Source organism: Pithys albifrons, chromosome 7 (genome assembly GCF_047495875.1).
Source record: "Pithys albifrons albifrons isolate INPA30051 chromosome 7, PitAlb_v1, whole genome shotgun sequence".
Taxonomy (NCBI): Eukaryota; Metazoa; Chordata; class Aves; order Passeriformes; family Thamnophilidae; genus Pithys; species Pithys albifrons.
The window spans coordinates 16,950,011-16,975,953 of NC_092464.1; the positions used below are offsets into that span (position 1 = coordinate 16,950,011).

At 35.6% G+C, this 25,943-nt stretch overlaps 1 protein-coding gene across 1 annotated transcript in view; it reads left to right on the forward strand.

Moving 5' to 3' along the window:
• Nucleotides 1-25,943, forward strand: part of ODAD2 (outer dynein arm docking complex subunit 2) — a 76,052-nt gene that overhangs the window by 27,281 nt on the left and 22,828 nt on the right. The window contains 5 exon segments of the mRNA XM_071560003.1: nt 209-363; nt 3,708-3,950; nt 11,328-11,442; nt 23,027-23,215; nt 23,801-24,022. Of these exon segments, the coding sequence (XP_071416104.1) occupies nt 209-363; nt 3,708-3,950; nt 11,328-11,442; nt 23,027-23,215; nt 23,801-24,022 (924 nt within the window).

Consider the following 25,943-nt stretch of genomic DNA (forward strand, 5'->3'; position numbering starts at 1 on the left):
ACAAAGTAGACAATGTGATACTATAAGCACTGCTGCAATACAGTTCCATTTTGCTGTTAAACTCTCATAGTGAGTTGTTAGTATATTCAGATGCTTTGATACAATATTTGTTTTTTTCTGTATTACCTTTTACTAGTTACAAGCTAGCTTTTGAAGACATAATTTTACACATTTTTACATAATGTATATATTTAATTGTTTTGTATAGTGTGCAGAAGATAAAGAAACACGTGACCTGGTTAGACAACATGAAGGTCTACATCCACTGTCTGTTCTGCTTGATAAGAGTGAAAACAAACAACTTCTGGCAGCTGTGACAGGAGCAATCTGGAAATGTGCAATCAGTATAGAAAATGTGTCAAAGTAACAATTCAATTTTACAAGCATTTATTACATGATTATGTTTTATTTTATGGGGCTCTATTGTTTTCAAAATTATTGTGTCATGGTTCTTCAAAAACATGCTTTATAATTGGGTGGACTTTCAACTTAGGTTTTATAGTACTTAAAAATTATCACTTAACCTCATCAGGGCACAGTTAAGTTCCTAGAATCTCAGGAGTCAATAGAGACAAGTGGTGCCTCTAAAGAATAGTTAAGACACAGGACACTGAGTCAGGAGGTGTACTAACATGTACTAAACATTTGACATGTGGCCATATCTGATATCCTTGCTCCTCTGTCTATCTTACAAACTGGAATCGCTGCTGCATGGTAGAGAGAGTACTTAGTACACTTAACTTTAAAATCTTACATCAAGAGAGACAGAGAGCAAATTATCTCATTCTAGGTTAGGTATCTAATACATAATAGAAATATACTGGGGGTTAGGATAATTGGCCTGGGTGCCACTCTTCTTGACTACAGAAGGGACTCAGAAAAGTAGCTTAGTCTGGACACCCAGCTTCTAAATGAGTGGAACTAACTGATGAGAGTCCTACCGTAAGTATCGAAAACTTCTCGGTACCAGGGCCCTGAGTAATTATCTGAGAATGTGACAGCAGGAGTTACCACCCTCCACCTTTCATGGAAGAGCTTAATGATTGAGAATACTCAACCCTCTCATCTAAAATTAATTTATTGTATTCATGCACCTTACCTCAAAATAAAAAAAAGCTGGTTCCACTGCATATGTGCTAGGTTTTCTGCTGAAGTTGTGCTGCTCTGTACAAAAGAATGCAAGATTCATAGTTTAGAAAGAGTATCAGTAAGAGGTGACCTCTTCCTGCAGCCCTCATTTTAGTGTACTTTGCTGGATAAGCATATATGATAGATAAACACTGATAAAAATTAGAAAGACTCCCACTATGGTTTTACATTCTGGCTTTTTTACTGTCCTGAATGAGTTCCCAAACCCATGGTCTTTACATCCTCTACTGCTGTCCTACTGCTCTTCGCATTCTTGATTGCACAGTAACCTAACTTTTCAGAAGGGTCTATCCTTTTCTCTGTGCTTTGGGTTTCTGAGGTATCCTGATTTTGGATCAATCAGTGATGAGACAGACTGAACAGCTGTCTCTGTACTAGTAAACTAAACAGGTCCAAATCTTTCAGGGTTCAGGCACTATGTTAGGTTTATCCACACTGTTTAACTGCCAGCGCAGTCCCTTACACAGTTTGGCCTGTGCCAGCAACCACTCTCCCTCCCAGACAATGCCCAGACACTTCTTGAGAATAGTGCAAGCAACAGATTGTTTCCATTAGGCAGAGTGGGCGAGGCCACCCTGAGTTGTGAGAAGGGATTTTGGCCTTATGGATGCTATGTTGTGTTTCTCGTCTTCAGGGCTAAAGAATGAGCCCTTGCCTGTTTTATTTATTAGTATAGCTGTAGCCAATAATTCTGTCCAAATGCAAACAGATTTTTGTTGGTCTACTCACATGTCTTTGGCAAGTGCTTGGTGCTTCACAAAGGTTACTAGCCAGGCACAGCTCCAGCTGAATTCATGTATCATGTAGTGCTGAGTCTGAAACATTAAAACCATGTCCAGACTCAAGATGGGAGGGCACTAAAGAAGAGGGAGTGAGGACAATATGGAAACACCCAAGTAGATCTGGAGGGATGAGCTTGAGTCTGGCATGGAGCTGGAACGAACAAACTGTGCTGGTTCCTGCAGGGGCACTTAATTACCTTTAAAGTGCTCCACAGTATTTATATAGCTGAAGTACAGTGCTGAGATGATGGTGTGCTGACTGAGCAATGAGCTGATACAGGTGCCTGGGCCTGTAGCTCAGGTTCCAGTTCACGTGCAAGGAGCCTTTCTGCTTCTGGAAACAAGATGGTCCGAGGCAGCAGCTCTGTCAGAGTGTAGCCTGCCTGTTGCACAGCCAGCTCCTATAATTCCATCTGTGAAGCAGCTGATATGGAACACAGAAAAAGTAGCCAGAAAAAATTATGTTCTGGTTTGTTTTGGTTTAGTTTTTAAATGGTTTACTTACTTTATTACTCTTTTTTTCATGCTGTTTATGTTTACATTTGAAAAAAATTATAGGGATGCTTGCAAGTTATAGTGAACAAAGAGAGAAATATTTCTTTTTAAGCAAAAGTTTGGATAACCAAAACAGAAAGTTTCTCATTTCTCAGTTACTTTAATTGTTATGCTGATAATCCATCTTGGAAAAATTAACTTTTATTGAAATAGTTCTAGTTCTGCCATAAAAATCTCAGAAATAATGATTTTTTTTCTTTTGTATGAAAGAAAAGTCACATGTGCAACTGATTCTTGGAAAACAGAGTTTTTGTAGCTTGAGTAGACACTTCCAGAAGGTATAGGCTGGGAGGGAAGCACAAATAAGAACTCAGTACCCTCAGACAAATTGTCTCTGATAATTAGATTACATACAGGTTAGGTCTAGGTTGATATACCAGAACTGTAAAGGTGTGTCAGAAGATGCATAGGAGGAAGGTACAGTACTTCAGTGGAAATAATCCTCTAAGTTTTGAACAAAACAAATTTAGGAGATAATTCCAGCAATGAGGGGAAAAGTCCTGTTCTGAACGATGAACTTCTGAGGTTTAGCACCCATCTCTTTGTGGTATAGGACCTCCAGGATTTTTGATTTTCAGTATCAAATGTTCTTTGAAGAATGACGAAAGTGTTAATATAGCAGTCAAGTCAAATTCTGTCACCTTATTTCTTAATTTCAAATTGGAATCTAACATAGTACAATAGAAGTGTACTAGAACTATGGGTCTGACCTTAGGAAAATGCAATGTATTAGGGCTGAACCAAGTGTAGAACTGCTCAGGGCAAAGTCTCTAAAGGCTCATATTTAGTGAAAAGTAGGAGTGATCCTTTGGTTCAGAGAGGTGGAGGAGGGTGTGATAGACTACTACTCTAGCTGTTGTTAACATAGCAGGAAAAAGTACTGAAGTTAGGATAGCACAGTTATTGCCAGTCCTCTGGTTTGTTTTCAGCTATTTGTAGATGTTGCATCCACATGTCAAGTTTTAGAAAACCTTCCAACCGCGCAAGAGATTCCTAGATAACTAAACAGAGAAATATCATGAGAAATGTAGGCTGTATGTCACACTTAGAATAAGTGATTGTACTGGTTTACCTGTATTAGGATTTCTTCAACAAGATGATTTACATACATACAGAAATTAAACACTGTACTTCAATAATAATGATACTTTAATTATAAAATTAAATTTATAATGGTAACATACTGAAAATAACAACTTTGGGTTTATTGCTGTCTTTTAGATTTCGGCATTATCAAACCGTAGAAACTTTGGTAGGACTGCTTACTGATCAGCCTGAAGAAGTCCTTATAAATGTCGTTGGAGCACTTGGAGAATGTTGCCAAGAGCGAATAAATCGAGGTACCATCCGCAGATGTGGTGGAATACCACCTATAGTGAAGTTACTGACTGCAACTGATCAGGCACTACTTGTAAATGTCAACAAAGCAGTAGGAGCTTGTGCAACAGAACCTGAAAATATGATGTAAGTTACCAATATACATAGCATCCTAAATATAAAAAGAATTCTAGTAATTCTGATGCAAATACAGTCAATTTTAATCTGACTTGAAAGGATATTTTACTTTTTCTTTTTTTTTTTTTACAGGATTGTGTGCATTAGTTACATCCTACTGTAAATGTGCTCTATAGAAAAATTAAAGAAATATATAGAATGTAAAGCTTTTGCATTTGGAGAAAAGCCAAATTAGCCTTTATTAAATTGATTTTTATTAAACTTAAAATTCAAAGTTATAAAGCACCATTTTGAAGTGCTGCATGATAGGTACATAATTTGCCTTGTCCTTTTACATCTGTTCTCAAAACATAAATAATAATCATAAAGGATAAATTAGAGAAAGTTATTCTGAAAGAAAATGTGCCAATTTACTGTCACGAAAATATTCTTAATTTTTTTGAGGGAGCGTATTACTTGTATTTTATATATTTGTCCCTCTCCATCGTTCCTTTTGGGAACTCAGACAGTTTTGGACCCTTTTCTCCCCTCTTATTCCTTTGCAAAACCAAAGAAGAAGACTGTCTTTTTACTGAAAGAGTTGTTCCTCTCTTTGATTTTGTGATATAGATTTGTATAATTTACAAAGATCCTTAAGTTTTATGACTAAATGTTCCAGTTAAATGTTGAGGTCAGCATTTACTGCACTTACTGTTCCCTTACAGGGATATTTACTTCAAGATTCTCAGCATATTTGCCTCCTTATACATAAGGGAGGTCAGAAAGAGAGTTTTATTAAGCTCCTCCTGTGCCGATTTGCATAGTTCACTTGATATTCATATAGTGGTGCAGGGAATTCTTTTCCTGAATAGGGCTTTTGTTTTCATGCTTTGGCTGTCACCCAGTGGCAAAAGGCTGGATGGTACACAACTGTAAACATGGGTTGTATGAGCAGTTAGCCATGTAGCATAAAAGTATAAATAAATGAAGTCACTTTCATGACATCTAACTAAAAATCAGCCTGTAGTGTAATGTATTAACCTAACAGAATTAGCATTGCAAATACTGAGAAACTTAAATGCCAAAACATATAAATTGATATTTATAAAACCCCAGACATATTCCATGCTCAGAACTGTCACTTGTATCCAGTCTGGATAGCTTCATACTGGAATGTGTTCAGTAGAAGTATAAAAAATAATACATTGCTGCTAAAATTGTAATAGAACTAAATCCATCTTGTTTTTAAGAAGGAGAGAGTACAGGTTGTTTGTGAAAAAAATTTATAGAGTTTTTGAAGAGTGAACAAAGGAATCAGATGTTGAATATGGTTCATTTAAAAAAATTCTCAACTCTAGAAGTGTTTTTAAAGTATTTTAAAACATTAACAAGTAAGCAAGATCTTAGATAAGAATCGAATATACTTCTTACTACTACAAAAAAATTGTTACACAAAATTTATTATTACTAGCAAGACTGTGACATGTCCCTGCTGTATTGTGCTAGTTAGGCTAGTAGCACTAGAAGAGAGAGTGCTGCTGTCTTCTCGTGAAGCACGATTCATCCAGGTGGGGATAAATTTGATACCAGCCCAGCAAAATTTTTAAAAACAATGCTTAGCTAAAACATTGACAGCAGTGTAATTGTTCACATGTTTAAACTATTTGCTTGAGTGCTCTGTCTCTCACAGAGGGTTTAAGAGCACTTAAAAGCAACCTCCCCATGCACCCCAACCTCTCTCTCTCAAAAAACAAACAAAAAAGACTAAATCCATTCCTCTCCCTTTTCCTCTTCTCAGATAGTACAGCAGAACCTGAAATTGTATCTCGTAATCCAAAGTGCTCTTCTTTTGATGAAGAATAAGTCCCCAAAGACATGAAGCATATGCTCACACAGTCTATAGTAGGACTTTTTTCCATTTACAGAATTTGGGCCCAAAGTGATAAGTAGCCACATTGGAAACTAGAGTTCAGAATCTTTCTGTAAATGTTTTCTGAAGTTCTTATGCAAAAATACATCTGTAAGTGATGAGAATTTCCCATTTTAGGTTGATACGTCACTGTTTATGGTCTTTCTTATTTAGATGGAACCCTGCTACATTCCTTATTTCATAATCACTTATTTCTCAGAATGGCTTCACAGGTTGTAGGTGATCAGTTCTTCTCTACTGTTTGCCTTTGTCTTGACAAATTTGGCTGGGTGGTCTTGAGGTATGTTTTTTTGTCCTCTGGTACAGACAGGCTCTAGTGTTGCCTCTTTAGTTTGACATTACAGGAGCTTTGAAAACTATGATGGTTTTTCTGAATTATCCTATCAATTGACTTTCATATGTACTCAAAACCCAGAAAAAGCAGAAAAATATAAAGGTAAGTTCTCATAACAATTGAGAATTTTCAGGTATATTCTTATATTTCCTTACCTGCATGTCTGTTTATCAAAATGTGGCTTAGAGACTAAATATTCAGTTGAGCAGCCTTCTATTCTGAATGCAGTTATCCTTGCAGCAGTAGGTGGAAACTGTACAGGCTAAGAGTAGAGTTCACATAACTTCTGTGAATGATTCAAGGATATGTAATGAAGAGGATGGGATTATTATAAGAAATAAAGTATTATTATGGATTATAAAAACCTGAGAGTGTTCTCTGAAGCAGTGCAGTTAAATTCTGAGGGAAATGCAGTACAATTCCATGGAGGAATCCTGCACTGACAAAGAGAGACTAGTAGATAGACATAGATGAATCTACATCTTCTACATCTATTTTGTGTGTTTTATTTTTGCCATGTTTTCTGGTTGACAATGTAAGTCCTACAACTCCTGAATGGAAAGCACACTAGTGTTATTTTTGTTCACCCGTCCTTTACTTCAAAGCAACCTCAAGCAATTAAATGATTCTTATTGGCTCTATTGAGCTACTTAAAATAAAGAACAGCAGCCAGCTTCCCTCACAGCCAAAAATAAGTTGACTTATCTTAAAAAAAGCATAATTGTGTGACTGAACTTCCTTACTCTTATGTGGACAGCATGAAGTTGTTCTCCATGCTCAGTCTGCCACACTCCCACTGACAGAGATGCTACAGTACAATTTTTTATCTTTTTGAGGAACTTTTTTACAGTTATTCCTTTTCTCTTACTAAAAACAAAGGACTAGTGCCTATTCTTTAACTGACAGTAGATTTTCTTCTGCCCTTTCCATTTGAAAACCCATAGACTTCATCACTAGCATTCAAAACTGAGCATTTAGAATCTTAGAAACTGAAATGTACAGTTATTTTAGCTGAACAGATGGAGTTTGAGTCATTGGTATATAATACTATTTATCAAAGCAGTCTGCAGCAACTGGTGAAGTTTTAAGAAAAATGCTAAATTGCGGTTTCAAAAAGGACGAGATTACATTCTGCCAGAGTTAAACCCTGTAATCTTACCAGCGAGTACAATACAGAGTCAGTATAACTTTGTTTATTTACATTTGTATTTGTGGTCTGAATTGGCAGGCAATTAAACTGGAGTTCTCAAAGTTCTGGCACATAACATTGAAACAGAGAAAGATGATAGATATGACAAACAGATGTCGGCTGTGTGTACGTATGGGTGTTTAAGCAATTCATGTTGATGTTTCTACTGGAAATGTTCAATATTAAATTTTAATTCGAAAGAGAAGTAATACTTTGGATTAACAGCTGTGGTAGTTTCAGATATATTAAAAAAAGGAAGTAAATGGCTAGAATTGTGACCCACATCTTGCTCATGATGTTCAATATTGTCATGATGTCAAGATTCTTAAATAATTTGAAAGACCTTTGCTAAGCAACTTTTGCCTGTGGACAGACAAAAAAAGTTATTAAAAAACTTCTTGTTAAGTTATCTGCTTTGGTCAAATAGCAATTCACTGTAACCTAAACATTCCAGTAATCTCTGAATGGGTTTGATTGCATTGAAAGTATTTGCCCACATGACCTATTCTCTATACACACCATACATCAACTGTCCTGTGTGGAAAGCAGGAAGGTGTTTTGGTCATACACCTTGCAGTTTCCTTTTGGTAGGAGTGATGCCAGCTGCATATCCCTCATTTCTGCTCTAGTCATGTCTGGCCAGCACAGGTGTTCCTCTTCACTCCAGCCGTCTCTAACTGCCAATGCAACTACTTCTGATTACTTTGAGGAGCAGAATAATTTACACCTGTTCAAAATTATATCATTGATCAAGTAAGGTCAGTCTGTGACAAGGTGTAGAGCTTTGAATTAGAAGAGGTGGTCCAGTTCTATTGTGAGGTGCCTTGGCTGTGTTAAGGAATAGAGCCACAAGAGTTCAGAACCTGGGCTCTTGTGTTTGAACTCCACATATTTATATATTGTTATGTACTTACAGTGAAGCACCAGACAGCAGTTACCTACAGTAAAGCTTACATTTCTGCTGTGGAGGAGTTTCATGCCTGTTAGGATTTTAACTATCAATAATAGTATCTTGTATGTTAGATATATTACATACATGCAGATCAGCTATTCTATAAAGCACTTAAATATCTGAATATTAAAGTATTAAATACTAAGATTTTCATATCAACTGAGTATCATTATTTCAAGTTTTATGAGTTTTAGCTTTTGAACAAAATGCTTTGCATTGTTATTAAAACCCCTGTATTTTAACAGTCTTGTGAGTGGTTGCTTAGTCCAGATTTAACTGTAGTTTAATTTTATCATCAGAATGTTGAGAAATAACTATGAAATATGTAATTTAAATGACTGAAACCAGAGAGTGAATAATGTGCTAGCTATGGATAAATACAGAACTGATTGCCAACCAGAGTAAATTTTATGGTATATTTGCTTGTATTTATTGTGGTAAGCAGCTTTATTACAGCATCTTGCGAATTACAGTAAGTTTTGAGGAGAAAATTAGATACGAAAACTAAATACAAGAGCAAATTGGAATATTATTATCATTAAGCCATTTTTAAGATTACAGATCTATTTTCCTCTCTCTTTGTTTATTTGTAAAGAAACCTGACGTGTATTTTTGTCAACTTTAAAAGGGAATTTTCACATAGGAAGGAAACTAATGTCTAAGCACTTTTATAGAGGAAACATTTTTCAGGACCATTTATTTTAGTGTTCCCTTTGCTCTTAAGGCAGATACGCTCATTCAGCGCCCGTTTTCTTCATTGCTGGATTGTGCAATGAAACCATAGAAAGATGAAAAATTAAACTCTTTAGCAATGCTTTCTTAATTGGCAAATATATATGCTCGCAGCAAGATGAAAATAAAAGTCTTTGTGCTTGCATGGTGATTACACAATAATAAATCTTCCAGAATGAGAATTTAGAAGCATCGTTCAAGTATGTAGACTTCTTTTTATTTGAGTTAATCTAGTGAAACTGTGAGAAAGCAGTACTCAGTGATAAACAATTCAATCTGGAGATTTTTTGTTTTGTCTGTATGTTTTCTGATTTGATTTTATACGTGTTGAACAGTCAGAGAACCACACTCAGATATTCTGAGATGGGTTCTGTTGCACCTAAGACAACTGGTCTTTCTGATCTTCAAGCAAAAGCCAAAACTCTTCTTCAGAAAAGGAACAGTAGAGTGAAGCTGGTTTACCTTGAAAAACTGAAGAGAAGAAAAGAAAACTGAAAAGGAAATTAGAGTAAACTTTAAATTGAAAAGGAAGCTTTAAAAAGTGGAAAGGAAAGGTGAATCAGCCTAGAAACTGCGTGTTTGAAGTGTGGTGGAAAAATCTAAACTCTGCACTTGGCCTCTGTCTCTTGATTTTTACATACTGGTTGGACCTGGGTCATTTATATTTAGCCCCTCTTGGGAGGAAGTACCTCATGTTGGTAAATGATCAGTACTCGCTTGACTAGAAGAGAGATTCATGGGTTCTTTTTTAATTAATTCCCATATAGGAAAAAATTCCTTGTGCTCTCTGAAATGACAGGAGAATAATGTTAAAATTGCTTAAAAGTCTTTGGCATTTGTAGGCATTTAAAAGCTTTTTTGAATCTTTTACTTGAATCATCCTCATTATGTGAACATATACGTGTAATTGTGTAGTTTGTGATTATACTCTTTTATTTTGTTAAGACTTCTGAATTTGTCCTTTGAATGATGATTTTCTTGCAGTTGAATTGGAGGTATGAAAAATAATAAAATTGGCAGACCTTAAAAAATTTACAGTGTCTTAGCTTAAGCATGGCTTGGTGCAAGAAGTATTATTTTGAAAAACGTAGTTTAATCTGTTTGCGTAAAAATGTTATTAATAAAATCCTGTCTTATATTAGACAGACTACATTTATTAATTATTTTTTCTGCTTCAGAAGGTGATAGGATTACGTAAGAAGTTTGTTTTATAATTACATTTAAAATTTCCTGTCAAACCATATATGATGGACACAAATGAGGTGTTTTATTTGCTGTTTTTAAGCTCAATCTGTATTTCAATTTCTCTTGCATTTGCAATTAAAGATGTAAACACATTGTATGCATCGCATTTTTAACTTTTGAGGTTAGACAATGAAGTTGTACTTGCTTTTCTTCATCTTCAGCTCATCTGCTTTAACAGCTTTTTTTTTTTTAAAGGTATGTTAACAAAGGCTATTAAGTATTGTTTGACCTTCCTTTCCATTTAGGGTATTCACTGGAACCTAATGTGAAGTTATGATCCCCAAGCCTGATCGATATGTAAACATAACACAGATGGTGTAGAGATGATTCTGTTGATAATTCATTTCTCAGCTCCTCATGAGGATACTTTGATTACAGTGTGTTTAAGTAATTGTAACATAGTGTTCAGTGTTGGTCTTGTTAGTAAGGAGTACATGGGAAACAAGTTACACCTTATTCATGGCCAACAAAGGATGCTCTGTGGTGTGACCATTTTAGTTTCTAATGCTAGATTAGAAACATAGTGTTTTAAAATATGTAATAGAGCAAGGTAAATACATTAAGCATAGACTGAATAAAAAGTTAAGTACATAGTTTTGGACATAAATATTTGTTTTGGAAAGTATTTGTTACTATATGAAAGGAGCCAGTATGCTCGAATTCAGATTTCACTTTGCATGCAGATCGTTAAAAAGTCAAATGCTTGTTTTCACGTTTATGAGTTCTGGTTATAATATAGTTTACTTTATCTTCTATAAGAATTTGGAACGATAGTGCTGGAAAAAAACATTCTGTCTTTACATCTTTTGTTCACACCCATCTGGTATAGTAAGCACTGTTTACTCATTATGTTGCTGGTGATTAGCTGACAATAAAACACAAGCACTTGCATAAAGCAAAACAGTATGTTAAGGCCATGCCTATGTTTGTTAAAGCAGTGTTCCAGGCTAACTGACGTAATTTGAGATTCAGCATTGTCCCCTCCATAATTAATTTTCTCTTTTTTGTTCTGTTTTCTGCAATAGGATAATTGACAGTCTAGATGGAGTTCGCTTGTTATGGTCACTGTTGAAAAATCCTAACCCAGATGTTCAAGCAAGTGCAGCTTGGGCTCTTTGTCCTTGCATTGAAAATGCTAAGGTAAGAAAGTATTTAAAGTAATAGTTTTGTTTTATGTAGACATATATGTCTGTATATACATATGCACATACAATTTTTTATATTTGGGTGATTTCCAGCCATACTTACACTCTCCTTGCTTCTTACACTCTCCTTATTTCATTCTGTTAACTGCTTCAAAAATGTATATATTCACTTTTCAAAAGTGAAGTCCTCCATCTAGTGCTCATTATATAATGTGTTTTGCCTTTACAGTGTTTACTGTTTTTAGAAAATAGATTTGAATACCTTATCAGGAGGTAAACTTACTATTCCCAAATAAAACATGCTGAAAACAGAAAGCATCTACTCACAGGCTGTGAATAGCACAAGTAGTTCTGGTTGTTCTCTGCTATGAGCTACTTCAGCTATGTTCTCAAGAGACCATCATTTAATTTCAGAGCTTATTTCAGACTTGGTGCCAATGTAATCCTTAGGTTTTCTGCTCAGACTGCCAACCAAAAGTGCCAGTTGTGAATAGTGGTGGTTGTGCAGGTCAGTTGTGCACGGAAGACTGAGCTATTCATGTTTTTCATTTCAGTTTCCAAATAGAGATAAAATGGTGAGTATAACCTGCAAGTCATCATCTGTGAATTCTCGCCACTGACCTGTGATGGAATAAATACGCCAGGTTTTGTTTCCCATTAGAAGTTTCCTAGAATAGTAATTTTATTCCCTAGTCTTTGTACAGTAATAGCTTCCATTTCTAATTTACTCTATAACTGATACAACTTTTGCGTCTTTTCTCTACTATACCAGAAATATGTATTCTTCCGGATATAATTTGAAATCCCGACTATGTAAAGAATGAAAATTTCTTCTAAGTGTCAATATCCTTAGCATCCTTTGCAGGCAGTGTTTGCTGTTTGGAATTGAGCACTGTATGGCTGCTATTAATTTATGTAGATTCAGATACATAGATAAAAGTATTGTGAGAATAGTTGTTCTTGATTTTTATAACTTGAGCATTTTATATTTGTTCACAATGATTTCTACAATGGCAACTTTCCATTTTTCAGACATGCTGGTTATTCTGAATTATCTTTTCATCCTTTTTTTTTCCCCTAAATGTACACTCTAGTATAATAAAGGGTTTTTGGTACCTAATGGTGTGGTCTGTACGTATCTCTTCTGTCAGGGTATAAACATATCTGCAGCTCTCTTGAACAATATTGCTGTAATTGAATGTTAAAATACTAATTGATCTCAGTAATACTGCGTGACCTGAAGAGCCAGAGTGGAACTGCACAGTGCTAGTTTCCACTAAAGACACTTTTTCAGAAACTAAGTGAATAGGGGGCAGCTACTGAAATTACAGATTACATGGATTTTTTTCATGGTTTTTTTCCCCAGGATGTTTGATGAGTGCAAGCTATGTACATCCTTAGTGTAGCTATCCTGCTTTCATCTCTCTTGGCTGCCTGCCCCAATGCTAATCTGTGACCCCACAAAGAGTTCTTTGTGTGAGCCTGAGGCCGAGTGGCATGCTGAAACAAACCTACCAATACCCTTTCCGCTGACACTGAATAGAAAGAAATATGTATAAAGCAGCAATTATAGCCACACTGTGGAAGTGCAGCAACTATTTCTATCTAAAGAAAAATTTTACTTTCATGGTTCAAAGTTAATATTAACAATTTACATGATCTTCAAGAGGCAGTTTGGTTTATTCAGTGCTTGATTGAAAACCAGTAATAAGTGTATGACATTAAAGGATTATGTGCATTCTGGCTGTTCGAAGCCTCTACATGGGACTGCAAACTGTGTTTCAGATACCTGTGAGCATGAAATCCAGATTTGTTTTCTTTTTGTGTTCTTTCATGAAAGCTGTAGTGGTTCTCTTCTGTATTATGAAGGCTCACGGATGAATTGAACTTGTTAATAGTATCAGAAACAAATTTTTATAACAATATAATGAAGCATCCATTTTTCCACACAGACATTTTCTGTACAACCAATTTAAAGGTTATTTTCTATATTTATAAAATCTTAGGGTGGTTATTGTCATAGTGTGTGAGTATGTGTTTCTCTCTTATGCATTTACTCTCTTCATAATCTGTTTAAGACTGGTAAGTCTACCATTGCTGTTTTGCCATTAGGGGATAAGACACTAAGGACAAGATTTGGACTTTCAAGAAGTTTAGATGTTTGTCAATTTTGATCTTTTGGGTCTAGTTTGCCTGCTGTTAGGCAACTAATTGCAAATAGAGAAAAATCCAAGTTCCCATAGCCCTTGATTGTGTATGTTGACAGTCACATTGTGGTGGTTGTTTCAGAGTACTTCCCATAGAATAGGCTTATATCAGTATGATAAAGCTAAGTGATATTGTTTGTTACAGTAATATGATAAAGTTTGGTGATATTTGGTCCATGACAGATCTGTGACTTTTTAAATAGAGGATATAAATTGTACACTGCAGTGCATAAACTTTTAGAGCCCTGACAACCATATATTGGTTTAATATCAATCATCACTTCATAAGGCAGCATTAGTCCTAAATATGTTTAGCGTGAAGAATTTCTTGTAGAGATCTTGTTGTTAGTGATATAATTTTTTTGTTAGAACTCTTCTGAGAAAACTTGCACGGGACCTGAAAGTGCTACTTGTGGGGTTTGACAAATAGGTCATGATTTTGGGTAAATTAGTTTATACATTTCTTTAAAATCTAAGACATAAAGAGACAAGGATGTAATTTATTCAAAGGAATTATCTTCACAGAAACAGATTCTTATTAATTAGTTCCTTACTTCCAAAAGGAAACATTACTACTGCAGGCACATTGGTAGTGAAAAAGGGTAAGTGCACTGTCCAAGAAACACAAATGATTATGAAAAATGGCTAAGAGAAGTCTACTCAACTCTGTTGATGTTGGAACAGCAGTATTGAGTTATGATGCCTCTTTGAAAAACAGTATTTCTAATGTTCTCCCAACATACATCAGCCCAAACAGAAACATTTAGAGAAATTCTACGAAGACATCCTTCGGACTGTTATAAAAATTATCAAAAGGCATTGTACTAGCTTGAGTTTGTATGAAAATACCTACTGCCTCACAGAACTTTGAAATAAATTAAAAAAGTTGTAGTGGTTTATTTTCTGTCCTCATGTTTAGTAGTTACCTGTGCAGACATTAGAATAGGAATGGTAATGTCCGGCATCACGTTTTTCTGTTCTTTTGTACTTGGCATATCAGCTTTCAACTTTTAGTTTTAGCCTTTTTATAGCTACAACTGCAAGGCTTTCTTAAAGAACTTCAGGAAGCCCTCTATGTATAGAGTCTGTCAAAGTAATTTAAGTAAACACTCAGCAACTGGGGGTTTGAGAGACTAGAAAGTTATTCTTTTTTCTTAAAATGTACTTGTAAAATGACATCTCACACTTTTCTAATAAATCGTGATTTCAGCTCTGCAGTGGAATATCATGGGTGTGATGAGAGATGATCAGCCATCTAGAGCTGTCTGTGGATTTCCTACAGAAGGGGAAAGAGAATGTCCTTGCTGACACACGAAAAAACAAAAACAAATCAAAAGTAAACCAGGTTTCATAGGGAAGGGTCATGAGATGGGTATGTGTGAAGGTCAATTAATCTTCAGTCTTGCAATGGTATTACACACTGAGGAAGTGACTCCTGCAGCCAGCAGTCTGGAGTTAACCTGTGGGTGGAAAATAATGCTGCTGCTGACCTATGCTATATGGGATGCTTACATAGATTTTTGCTTGTTATGGAAATTTTAACATAACCATATGTGTAAAACCACAGAGAGCATTTCTTTACTAAAAGTAACAAAGAAATGTAGTTGAACTTGGAAATTCTTCTGATGCAGAACAAAGAGTAAAATTATTTACTGTTTTAAAATAATTAAGATGCTTTATTTATGCATTTTACTAATTTAAAACTGTAGTGTATAAAGATAATCATGGTCCATACTGCACATTGCTGTTAATTTGGTTTATATTTTTAAAATATTACTTTAGCAGTACCAATACATTTCTGTTTACGTACCATTCTTTGGTTAGGCTTATAATGTCAAAATTCCCTACTTGCATATGTACAGCCTTTTCCAGTTTCTTTGTTTTCTTTACTATGCTTCTTGCAATTCCATACAGAAACCTTGGCAGTTTAAACGTAGTGCTTTTCCTGCACTCTTTCCATTTTCCTATTTGTTTTCTATAGAAGTATCATTTTGTTACATCAATCATACCTACTTCTCTGTATTTGCTCTCATTTTATGCAGTGTTTTGTCCCTGATATCTGGATTTAGACCTTTACAAATTATAAGAATTTGTTATGAACTAAACTTTGAAAGCATACTATAAAGGAGACAAAAAGGAATTTTTGGTTTGCCCCTCAAGCTTTCCAGAGGACTGAGGTCCTTGGAGCTTTGGGAAGCCCAGGAAGCCAGATGTGGCTTGCTGAATCCATAACTGATTGCTATGCCTGAAGGATGCATGCAAAATCAGCCCATCCAATGATCCTTGATACAGGTTGCCTACTTTAGTGAACCAACTACCAGGAGTTGTTTGGGCCTCCTGTAGATATGTTGGAGAACCTGAATGGACTGACATAAATTGCCCTGAGATCCTTAATGACTACAAATACAGGAGTCCAGTTTCTGTAAAACACATAACCTGAAAACTGTGAAGCAAAGGGAAACTAAGGGTGTAGCCTGTATCTCCCTCACAGAGGAGCCTTGGGTCCCAAGTTCTGTGCAAAGCAGCTGCCTGAGAGCTTGGAGACCATGAGAAGCCAAAAATCTTAGGAGCTCCTGGAGACCTGTCTTTCCAGCTGTTTGGCAGCCCATCAGGCAAGAAGTCAGGGATCCTATGAAAGCTAGAAGCCAAGCAGCCTGGCAGGCTACTCACCAGCCATCTGGCTGACAAGAGAAAAGATGAAGAGACACATTGGTAATTTAGCCTGCCTTTCTGTCTGGTTTCTGTCAAAACTTTTCAAGAACTTGTGTTCTTATGGAAGGTTTTGGTTCCATTCCATTAGCATTTTCTGATGGAATACTGCTCCACTGGAAAATACTTGACCAGCTTTTCTTGTAGCTTAGTTTACAACAGCTACACATGCTAGTCAACAGCTTGTCATGTAGCTTCTGTACTTTTAAATGAGGATCACTAATTGGATTTTAAAAATCTAGAAAAGGTTTAAACCCCATCCTTCTCCATTTTTTTCCATCTCTTTGTTTTCCTTTTTGTCTGTCTCACTCTTTTCCTGTCGTTATCCTCTCACTTGCTACATGAGACTTCCATTAGTTTTTAGGCAAGAAAAGAGCATGGAGATCATTGTGTATCATTTGCTGCATAATATAAACCAAAAAATTTCAAGCAATCATTTTATCTAGTGCCGAAGCTTTTGATTGAACCAGAACATATTTTGTACTTCATGGTGCTTGTTCAGATACTCAGTGGTCTGTAATGGTGAGTGGTACAATATGATATGATTGCCTTCTTATATACCACTCTATTTCATGGAATCATGCCAGTTGCAAAGACACAAACCATGAGTGTAACAACAATTTATTAGTTTGTGTTGTCGCTGCATTGATTATTTGGATAGACCATTCGCAGAACATTTCAGTAATGCTGTCTTGCACCTCTAAGATATAAAATACAATATTAATGATGACTCTCTTATAAAAATAGTAATAATGATATGAATTTTTCTTAGACATGTTTGAATTCAATTAAATCCAAAACCAATGGAAACAATCTTTAGTTTTTCCATTTAGTCAATTTTATTTGTTTCTCATACTTTCATTATTTAAATGCTTCTCAAGATAATCTAAAGCAATTGAGGACAACTGTGGCCTCAAGGGACTTCGATATTGGTAGCTTCACTGCTTCTGTGAAAAAAAAATTGGGATTTTGATATTTACCCAGGACTAAACTTAAGGTGTATTCTGCCAGACTGACAAGTAAAGAAAACAATAGACAGAAGGACTACTTAAAGTTGCATTAGTGACTATGTAGACATTTTCCCCCAACCATTTTTCAGACAATATACATTACATGCATTCTTGGGCTGTACACTTGGCTAATGGATTTTACTTTTGTTTACTGAAGCTGTCAATCAAAATACACTTGCAAAGTATTTAACTGTGGTATGATCAAATCCCTAAAGAGCCAGGAGTGAGGAATTCTGCTCTTACAGGCTATAGAGTAGCATTAGAGCCATGTTAAAGTGACTCTGTTTTGTTGCTGTGGCTTTAGCTGCTTCAGTGAGATAAAGAGAACGGGAACATTTCATTTTGTTGTCCACTCTTGTTTTCCCAATGCATTGCATTTGCCCAACACAGAGGAAAAGTTGCGAGATGTAGTGAAGTAGCCTTATCTTACAAGATGTTTCTTCATCTATTCTGCTGCTGTGGAAGCCTCCATAGCTGTATAAAGAGAAATAAAATTATCCTTTAAATATAAAGAAATTTGATGAATATTACCATTGAGTTATTTGATAAAAAAATTAATAGAAACTTGCTTTTATGAACTGTTTCCTATTTTCACTGAGCAGCTATAATACAGGAATTTCTGTTGCATTTCTTTATTTGAATTTTAAATTGGTTTGTGCATTAGGATGAGAAGTTATTCAGTTGGCAATAGTGAATGGAAATAGACAGCTTCCTTCATTAAAGAAAAGGTAGTTTAAAGATGGCTCTTGATAACTAAAGTTTGTTTGCACAGCCATACCATCACTTTTTTGGGCAAAAGCAACTCAATTTGACAAATTAACTTTGACACCTTAAACTTTTTAAGATGTTCTAAGGATGAAATAGTACTTGTTTTTAGTGGAGAAAGTTATCTTTCAAGTGGAGTATTTTTAAAGATAAACACAGTCTGGTTTTGTAATATGATGTTTAGCTTTAAATCTTTCAAATAAAGAAAACAGTATTCACTTTGGAAGAAATAAGAAAGGAAATAACTTAGAAAAGAATCCAGTAGTTCTTGTACAAGAGCTCTGTCTCAGCTTAAGACTGATGAACTTTATTTACTTAATGAAAATAAACAAAAAAATATATAATATGATGATGATAGAACTCAAAAATCTCAAATGTTCTCCTTGTGTAAATACTACAAAGATCAAGTGATTTTTCCAAATCTGTCTTTTTGAAAATACTGTAATGGATTCTGCCGCTTAATTTAAAAAAATGTGCAAAGCTGGTCTGTCTCACAGTATTTCTGCCCTTACAGAAGCCAATATAGAAATAAGTGAAAAGGGAAAGTTAACTAAATTTTGTTAATAGTCATGCAGTTCAGCAAGAAAAAATTAAATTAGAGTAGTGGGATGAGGCTTTTATGAGCACAGCAGGTAACTTTGCTGGCCTCAGCGTCTATGCCAGATAGATTTTTTTTTAATGCTTGAGATTGCAAAGTCCTCCCTATGAATCCAAATTTAAAATAGTATGTATCATACTTTCTGTTATCCCCATCTTCTTCAGCCACTTAAAATGTAATTTAATAATCCATGGTTTTTATGTCACCTCAGGTTAAATATTAAATTAAAAGGTATAATAATGATGAAGATTTAAAATGAAGTTATTTCCCATTAATACAGTAGTAAAGTCTTTTTCCCCCATTGAACTTTTTTTTTTAACATTTTTATTGCTTTATAAAATGTCTTTATGGTTGGCTACTTACTTTGTTCAGCTCAGGAAATATTGTTAAAACAGTTGCATTCAACCGATCATTAACACATGCACTCAGATGTATACAATAAAATTGTCTATTTTATTGCTTATCAGTGATTTTATCAATATTTTTCTCTAGCTAGACTGTTACACTTACTGTGCCATTTTTTTCCCCCCACCTAATTCTACTTGAGAAACCTTGTTAGAACAACTAAGAAGTAAGATTTTGTCACAATAGGTACGGGACGAAAAATGTACTGTGGATAAATACGAAATCTTAACACACACTGATAGTTGGAAATTACCAACCCTCTGGGTTGTCAGACAAAGTAAGTTGTTTGTCTATTAATACCGAAGGTGGAATTTAAGGATTGTGTTTATTTCTACTTGAAACACAAAGTTAAAAAGTATTTCCAAAAACTTGCTGTAGATTAGTTTTCTTCTCTTATGATAATAAAAAAGGTATACATGAAAATGCCTGAGAGATTTGGAAACTAAAATCACAAGGTTACTGTAGACTTTATGCTTTGAGCAGCTATCTGATCATTAGTACAAGTATACTCAAAGAATAGAGATTCGAAAGAATTGAGTCCAGACCTCTGCAATCACAGGCACAATTTGTATAATTTCTTCTTAAATTATATTTGAAATATGGCAATTGTATATAATAAATACATGTATTTCAATTTTTAAAAAGGTAGAAATTCACTGTGCAGAGCAAGTATGTGGTTTTGCTAAATGATACAAAAAACAGTATTTGTTGTTTAAATTTGTTTGAAAAATGAGAAATTTTTTACATAGTGCATTTTAAAGCTCTCATTTCAGTCCTTCTTTCTGCTCATTGTTGTTCAAATTTCTTGCCATTTTGCTTTCTCTTTGTCTTGCACAGACCACCAGACTACACCCCCAATCATATTTGGGAAAGTTTCCTGGCGTGTGGTTTCTGCAGTTTCCCTCTGCTTTTCATCATTGGTAGAAGGTTCTGTCTTTGTGTTTAGCTGTTTTCACAGATGATTGTTGAAACTCTTTTCTTTTAGTTACTGCTGCATTGTTTGTATATTATTCCATCACTTCAGTTGGACTATACTCCTTAACGAAATGTGGAAAGTATAAGCTTGTCAGAAGAGAAGTTTGATAAATAGGATTATAATCACCTGGAAAGAAAATATGTACAAGTAGGAAAATATAAAATGTACATATTGGTTCATGAAGATGAGATTCAGGCTATCTTATCTCTTCATGGAACATCTTTCAAAAGCAGAAATAATAATAATACACAGATATCTGAACTATTCAGAAAAGCAGAGTAATTTTCCAGGCCCCTTTCAAATGTTAGATGTGGTACTGTAGCATTTCCCTGGGGAACAGAGGCCTTTCTCATGTGTTGAGCAAGTGTTTATACGCTTGTAGTGACATCTGTGGTGACTTTCAAGGAATGTAAGTCAACATAAAATACCTCATTTTCTTTCCTTCTCCTGTGCCTGGTCACTTAAGCTGCCTAACCCTTGAATACATATAGGTAAGAAATTTGTGTGTAGAAAAATTTCTCTGTGACCTACAACCTTTGGTCAAATTTTAAAATTTCAAGACAACCGTGAAAACTGATACTAAGAAACACTGTTTGTATCCAAATGATTATCTGTAGATGCATTTACATTGTGTTATGCATGCACTAGCAATGATAGAGGAACATTTATGCTGGTGTATGCATGGGAAACCTGCTTTAAGCCCACCTGCCTGTATATGCAGCTTTTCTGAGCCACAAACCTGTATTGTCCTCCTTCTGCATTTAGATTCTATTTTGATTTCTGTAAGGAGTTCTATAATTTGTTCATTCTGGGTTTTTTAAGGACTTCAGTATTCTTGGATACTGCCCTTTTTCTGTATGCTGTGACTTCTGGTTTTTACTCTCACACTGCATGACTTTAACCACTCCCTTCCAGTCTCAAGATTTGTACTGCCTGTGATGGGAAATGTTTCATTTCTGACATGCCTACCCACTGTTTTGCTTTTTGTGAGAAGGAAACATCACAGCTAAGAGTTCTGTTTGACATTTAGACCCAGAACTAGAAAAAGACGAGCTGCAGCATCTTTTGAAACTTTTATTTACCAAGTCCATAAGCGATTTGATGGATTTGCTCAGTTGGACCCTACTCTGTATCTATGTTATAGTCAATAGTTCTTGTGCTTTTCTGAAGGATTTCTGTAGGAACAGAATACCCAAGTTAGCCATAATTATGGAATTCTCTAGTTTTTCTATTTATTGGACAAAGAACTTCAAGACAACTAGTCAGCTTTCCAGATCCACATCTGAAAGGCTGAAAAATCTAACAAAAAATGTCTGGCTAGATATGTTATAGATTGTAAAAAGAAGTTCTGATAAAGCACAGGTATCTATGCTTACTATAGAGCTCCACTCAACTATTGGCCCTTGCAAACAGAAATGGTGGTTTCTCCAGATTGCATTGCAATACTTGAATTTCATCCACCCCTTTGTTAATTACTGTGTTTACAATGAAATTTCTGAAAATGCTGCTGCATTTTTCAGTGTTGTCTTTCAGGCTCTGTATAACTAGGCATCCTGAGAACTCTTCCTAGATGGTTGTTTGCAATATGTTGCTTAATGTTACCCACAGATCGAATAACCATGTTACAAATCATTCAAAGTAGTAGATGTTTTCCAACTATGGCATTGGTTCTGTCTACGAAGAAACTGAAAAGAGATGTAAAATAATGTACTCTTAAATAGTGGAACATCTTACCAAAGAGAGAGATATATTTCTTTTCATGCATCTCTGTTTAACAGAGTGCAGTGAATCTTGGTGTACAGCATTGGTCAGTGACTGTGTAACTTGATCAGTTGAGAATCTGTGCTTAAACAAAATTTGCTTTTAAAGGTACATGAAGTACTGTGTGCTGCATGTCACTTCATCACATACTGTCAGTTCCAGTTTGCTTGAGGCAACCAATAGAATTTCATACCTGTTAGTTCATTTTCACAGTGCCAAAACTACTGGTTTTCTGTTTTACACGTGACATGTAAAGATGTGCTTGATAATATGAATTCACTAATAAACACAAGAGCATAAGAATGTGTCAGACCAAAGGTTCAGTAACACAGTATTCTGTTCCTCATGCTAGCCCACAAGGAATGCTTAAGGAAAAGTAGAACAGGACAAACTCATAGTCTTGGTTCCCATCCCAGACTGCTCTTGCACCTTCAAGAATTTGTGGCTCAGGAAATGTCTGAATCAGAGAGAATACTTTCATATGAATAACCCTTAATGGATTTTTTTTTCTGTGGATTTGTCTAACCTGTAAACTCCTATGAGCCACTGCAGTCCTGCTCCAAAGACTTCCAACATTGCAACTGTGCTTAGTTTAAAAATAACTTTGATTCTGAACATGCCACCTGCTAATTTCATCTGATGCTCCCAGCTCTTCTCTAGAAACAGAGAGCCCTTTCCATTCTGCTCAAGATCCTGTACACCTCTGCCATACTGCTCCTCCTTTTTTTATTGTCTGAGTGCCCTAGATGGTTAGTCATTCCTTCTCCAGAGCAGTTCTCTTGATTATTCTTGTCTTTCTCTAAACCTTTTCTAATTTTATTATAAGTTTTTCAAGATAGAAAAAATGGACCAGTAAAGAAGACTTGTTACCCTTCTGAAGTGACAGCTATACCTTGGGTATAAAAAGTTATAGATACCTTTATTTAAGCATTAAATTTCTGCCTATGTGGTGTTATGTAAAACAGCCGAACTCTTGTATGTCAATCAGAAGAGCTCTGAGTTGTAAATTAGCCATATTTCTTGGTGAAGGCAATGCAGCAATAGCTGCAGTTTTGAATAAATATGTCATGCCAATCTCTTTTAAAAATATTTTCATATAAATATGGATTGAATATTTTAAAACAACATTTATTTTCATTCTCATTTAGGATTCTGGGGAAATGGTTCGGTCTTTTGTTGGTGGTTTGGAACTGATAGTTGGTCTTCTAAAATCGAAGAATAAAGAAGTTTTAACAAGTGTATGTGCAGCCATTGCAAATATAGCTAAAGATGAAGAAAACTTAGCTGTTATGACAGATCATGGAGTTGTCCCTCTGTTGTCCAAACTAGCAAACACAGTAAGTAATATCTGTACATATTATGCAAAGTATCTGAATTTCTTATATCACACTGCATTATACCCAACTAAAAGGTTATGAAAAAAGCAGTAGATTTTGCTGCAGCTACCAGGAAGAGCTGTAGAATCCTTCTCCTATGAGATGTATATTGGACATGAAAACACTGTGTTTGATACTAAAATTACTTTGGAAGATGAGCTTCATTTTAATAGTTACTGTTGTGGAATATTGCTTTTGAGAGGTGCAGCTGTCATATGAAAAATCACAAAGGGCTGAGAAAACAACAAATCTAAACGTGCAGATAATCTCAGTGATGGGACTATATTTTACATTTTAATGCTATCAGATCTAATTTCCAGTCCGTCCAAAAGTACCTTTGAAATAATGTAAAAAATCACATCACTTCCTACAAAAAGAATATTAAGAGACTGTCATAGCTCTATGCCTTACAACTCTCTCCAGTTTTAATTGTACATGAGTTAAATTGAGATGCCTTAAAGATGTTTGAAAATACAATCCTGCTTTTCTATGCATTTTTTGTTCTCATATGTTAACTTTAATTTATTATGTTTTTATCTTCTTCAGAATGATAACAAATTAAAGCGTCACTTAGCAGACGCTGTTGCCCACTGTTGCATGTGGGGCAGCAACAGAGTTACCTTCGGAGAGTTAAAGGCTGTGGCTCCGTTAGTGCGTTACATGAAGTCAAATGATCCACCAGTTCAGAGAGCTGCAGCTCTGGCTTTATATCAGCTTTCAGAGGAGCCCAACAACTGTATCACCATGCATGAAAATGGAGTGGTGAAGGTGAGATGGAAAGTTTTTCTTAGTTGGGGTTCAAATTATTGAAGAGGTTTGGCCTTGTAAAAAAAAAAATCTTTAATTTGAAATACTTCTTGAGTGCTGCATGCTGCTCTGTGCCTCAAACTTTCCAAACTTTTTCCTAAAAATGTGTGTTTTATTAGTGAGTTAGTAAACAGAATTTCAGTGCTAAAGATATTTCAGTTGGGTTGTTGTTGGGAATGGAAGTATGTTGTGGACATTCAATTAACTCTGACCTAGTCTAGTAGGGATGTCACATCAGCATTTTGTCATTCTCAAGTGACATTTGCAAAAGAAATTGAGTTATCTTAATGGATAGCTGCCTAATATGGCAGAAAGTCACCTAGAAACTGAGTGTAACTACATAAATTAAAACTACATACCAATTAAGACAGAATAATACAAAGGCTTAATTCACCTGGAGCTGTTTCAGTGAATTCTGCATTTACTTATAAAAATTCTTTCTTAGGAATTAAGAATGAGCACATTCTCTAAAGACCTTACTCTAGAAAGAAGTTTTGTCTCAAAAAGATTTTTCTCACCAAGTTTTATCTCACCAATTGAAGCCAGAAAACCTGTTCCTTTGGCACAGGAGAGATCAGTATTATGGTTGTAAAGATGGAGATAGTAAGGGTTCTCAAATTTCATAAATTCCCTGAAAAATTAATTTTGTGCAGACTTTTCATTTTACTTGACGTTCAGGTAAATGTATTGATAGTAATAATTGACTTATGATGCAGTGTTAATGTTGATTTTATGCCTGCACTTATGGTAGTGCACTTTATTGTGAGCAGTTTCAGTTCTGGCACAGTTAATGGTCCTGCATTATCATAGTTATCTGAAGTTGGCTTTAAAGGATCCACTGGTCAAAAATATTTAAAGACTTAGTTTAAATGTCAGTACTTGACTTAGTAAAATCTAAGCTACCCTTTCAGTGCTCACCTTCCTATCACAGTTCCATTATACTGGTTAAACAGCATAAGGAATGTGTACTGTACTACTGTGCTGGTTTAAAGGTGAACCAGCAGGGAAAATGAACTCACCACGAGAGAGATTATAAGTCAGAGGCTAAAATTTAATAATAATATTACAATAAATAGACTGACACAAAGAGAAATTGCTTTCAACTCATAAAACCTAGCAGTATAACCCAGTGTCCTGGGGCACAAACTCAAAGGGGTTTGTTAGCCCTTGTGCTGAGACCCGTGTGGTTCCCTCCAAGTCCAAAGCAAAAAGAAGTGAGAAACCTGTTAGTGCAGGCGAGGACTGTGGTCTGGTCGAGAGTGGCAGTCATAGTCTAGTTGAGAGCGGTGATCTCCTCCTGTTGAGGTCCTGTTGCTCCTCTGCTTCTCAGACAAGAAGTTCCCAAGGTCTTCTTACCCACCGCTTATGTACCCTCAGGGAGCACCCAGTCCCTCCCCCTGGGCGGGGACTCACACAATGGGTGATTAACTCTGGAGCCAGGGGGTATTGTTGAACTGTTGATGGCCCATTAGCAGCCTCAGGCTGGGTGTGAAGGTGATAATGACTGCCTGGGCAGCTGCTGCTAATGGCCCATTGTCCTTGGGGAATGAATAGAGGGGGTAGAATACACAGCTTTGATCACCCACACACAGTCTTAGTTGGTCCCTCCCGCTGAACTAGGACAACTACAGCATTAGTGCTTGTTGACTTTTCAATGTTGTTCATCTCTCCATTCAAGTCACACAATCTGTTTTCTGACCTCCTGTCATCTGTTGTTTGCATTCATTTTATTATGCAGATCTTAGGTATTACAAGTTGTAGCATAATGAACAACATAAAGTCGATTCTGATGATGCACTTTTACAATAGTTCCATCTCTGTCTAGGTTCATCTTTATTTTTCAGTCCTAGTTAAAGTGTTTAAACAAATTAAAAACATTAAT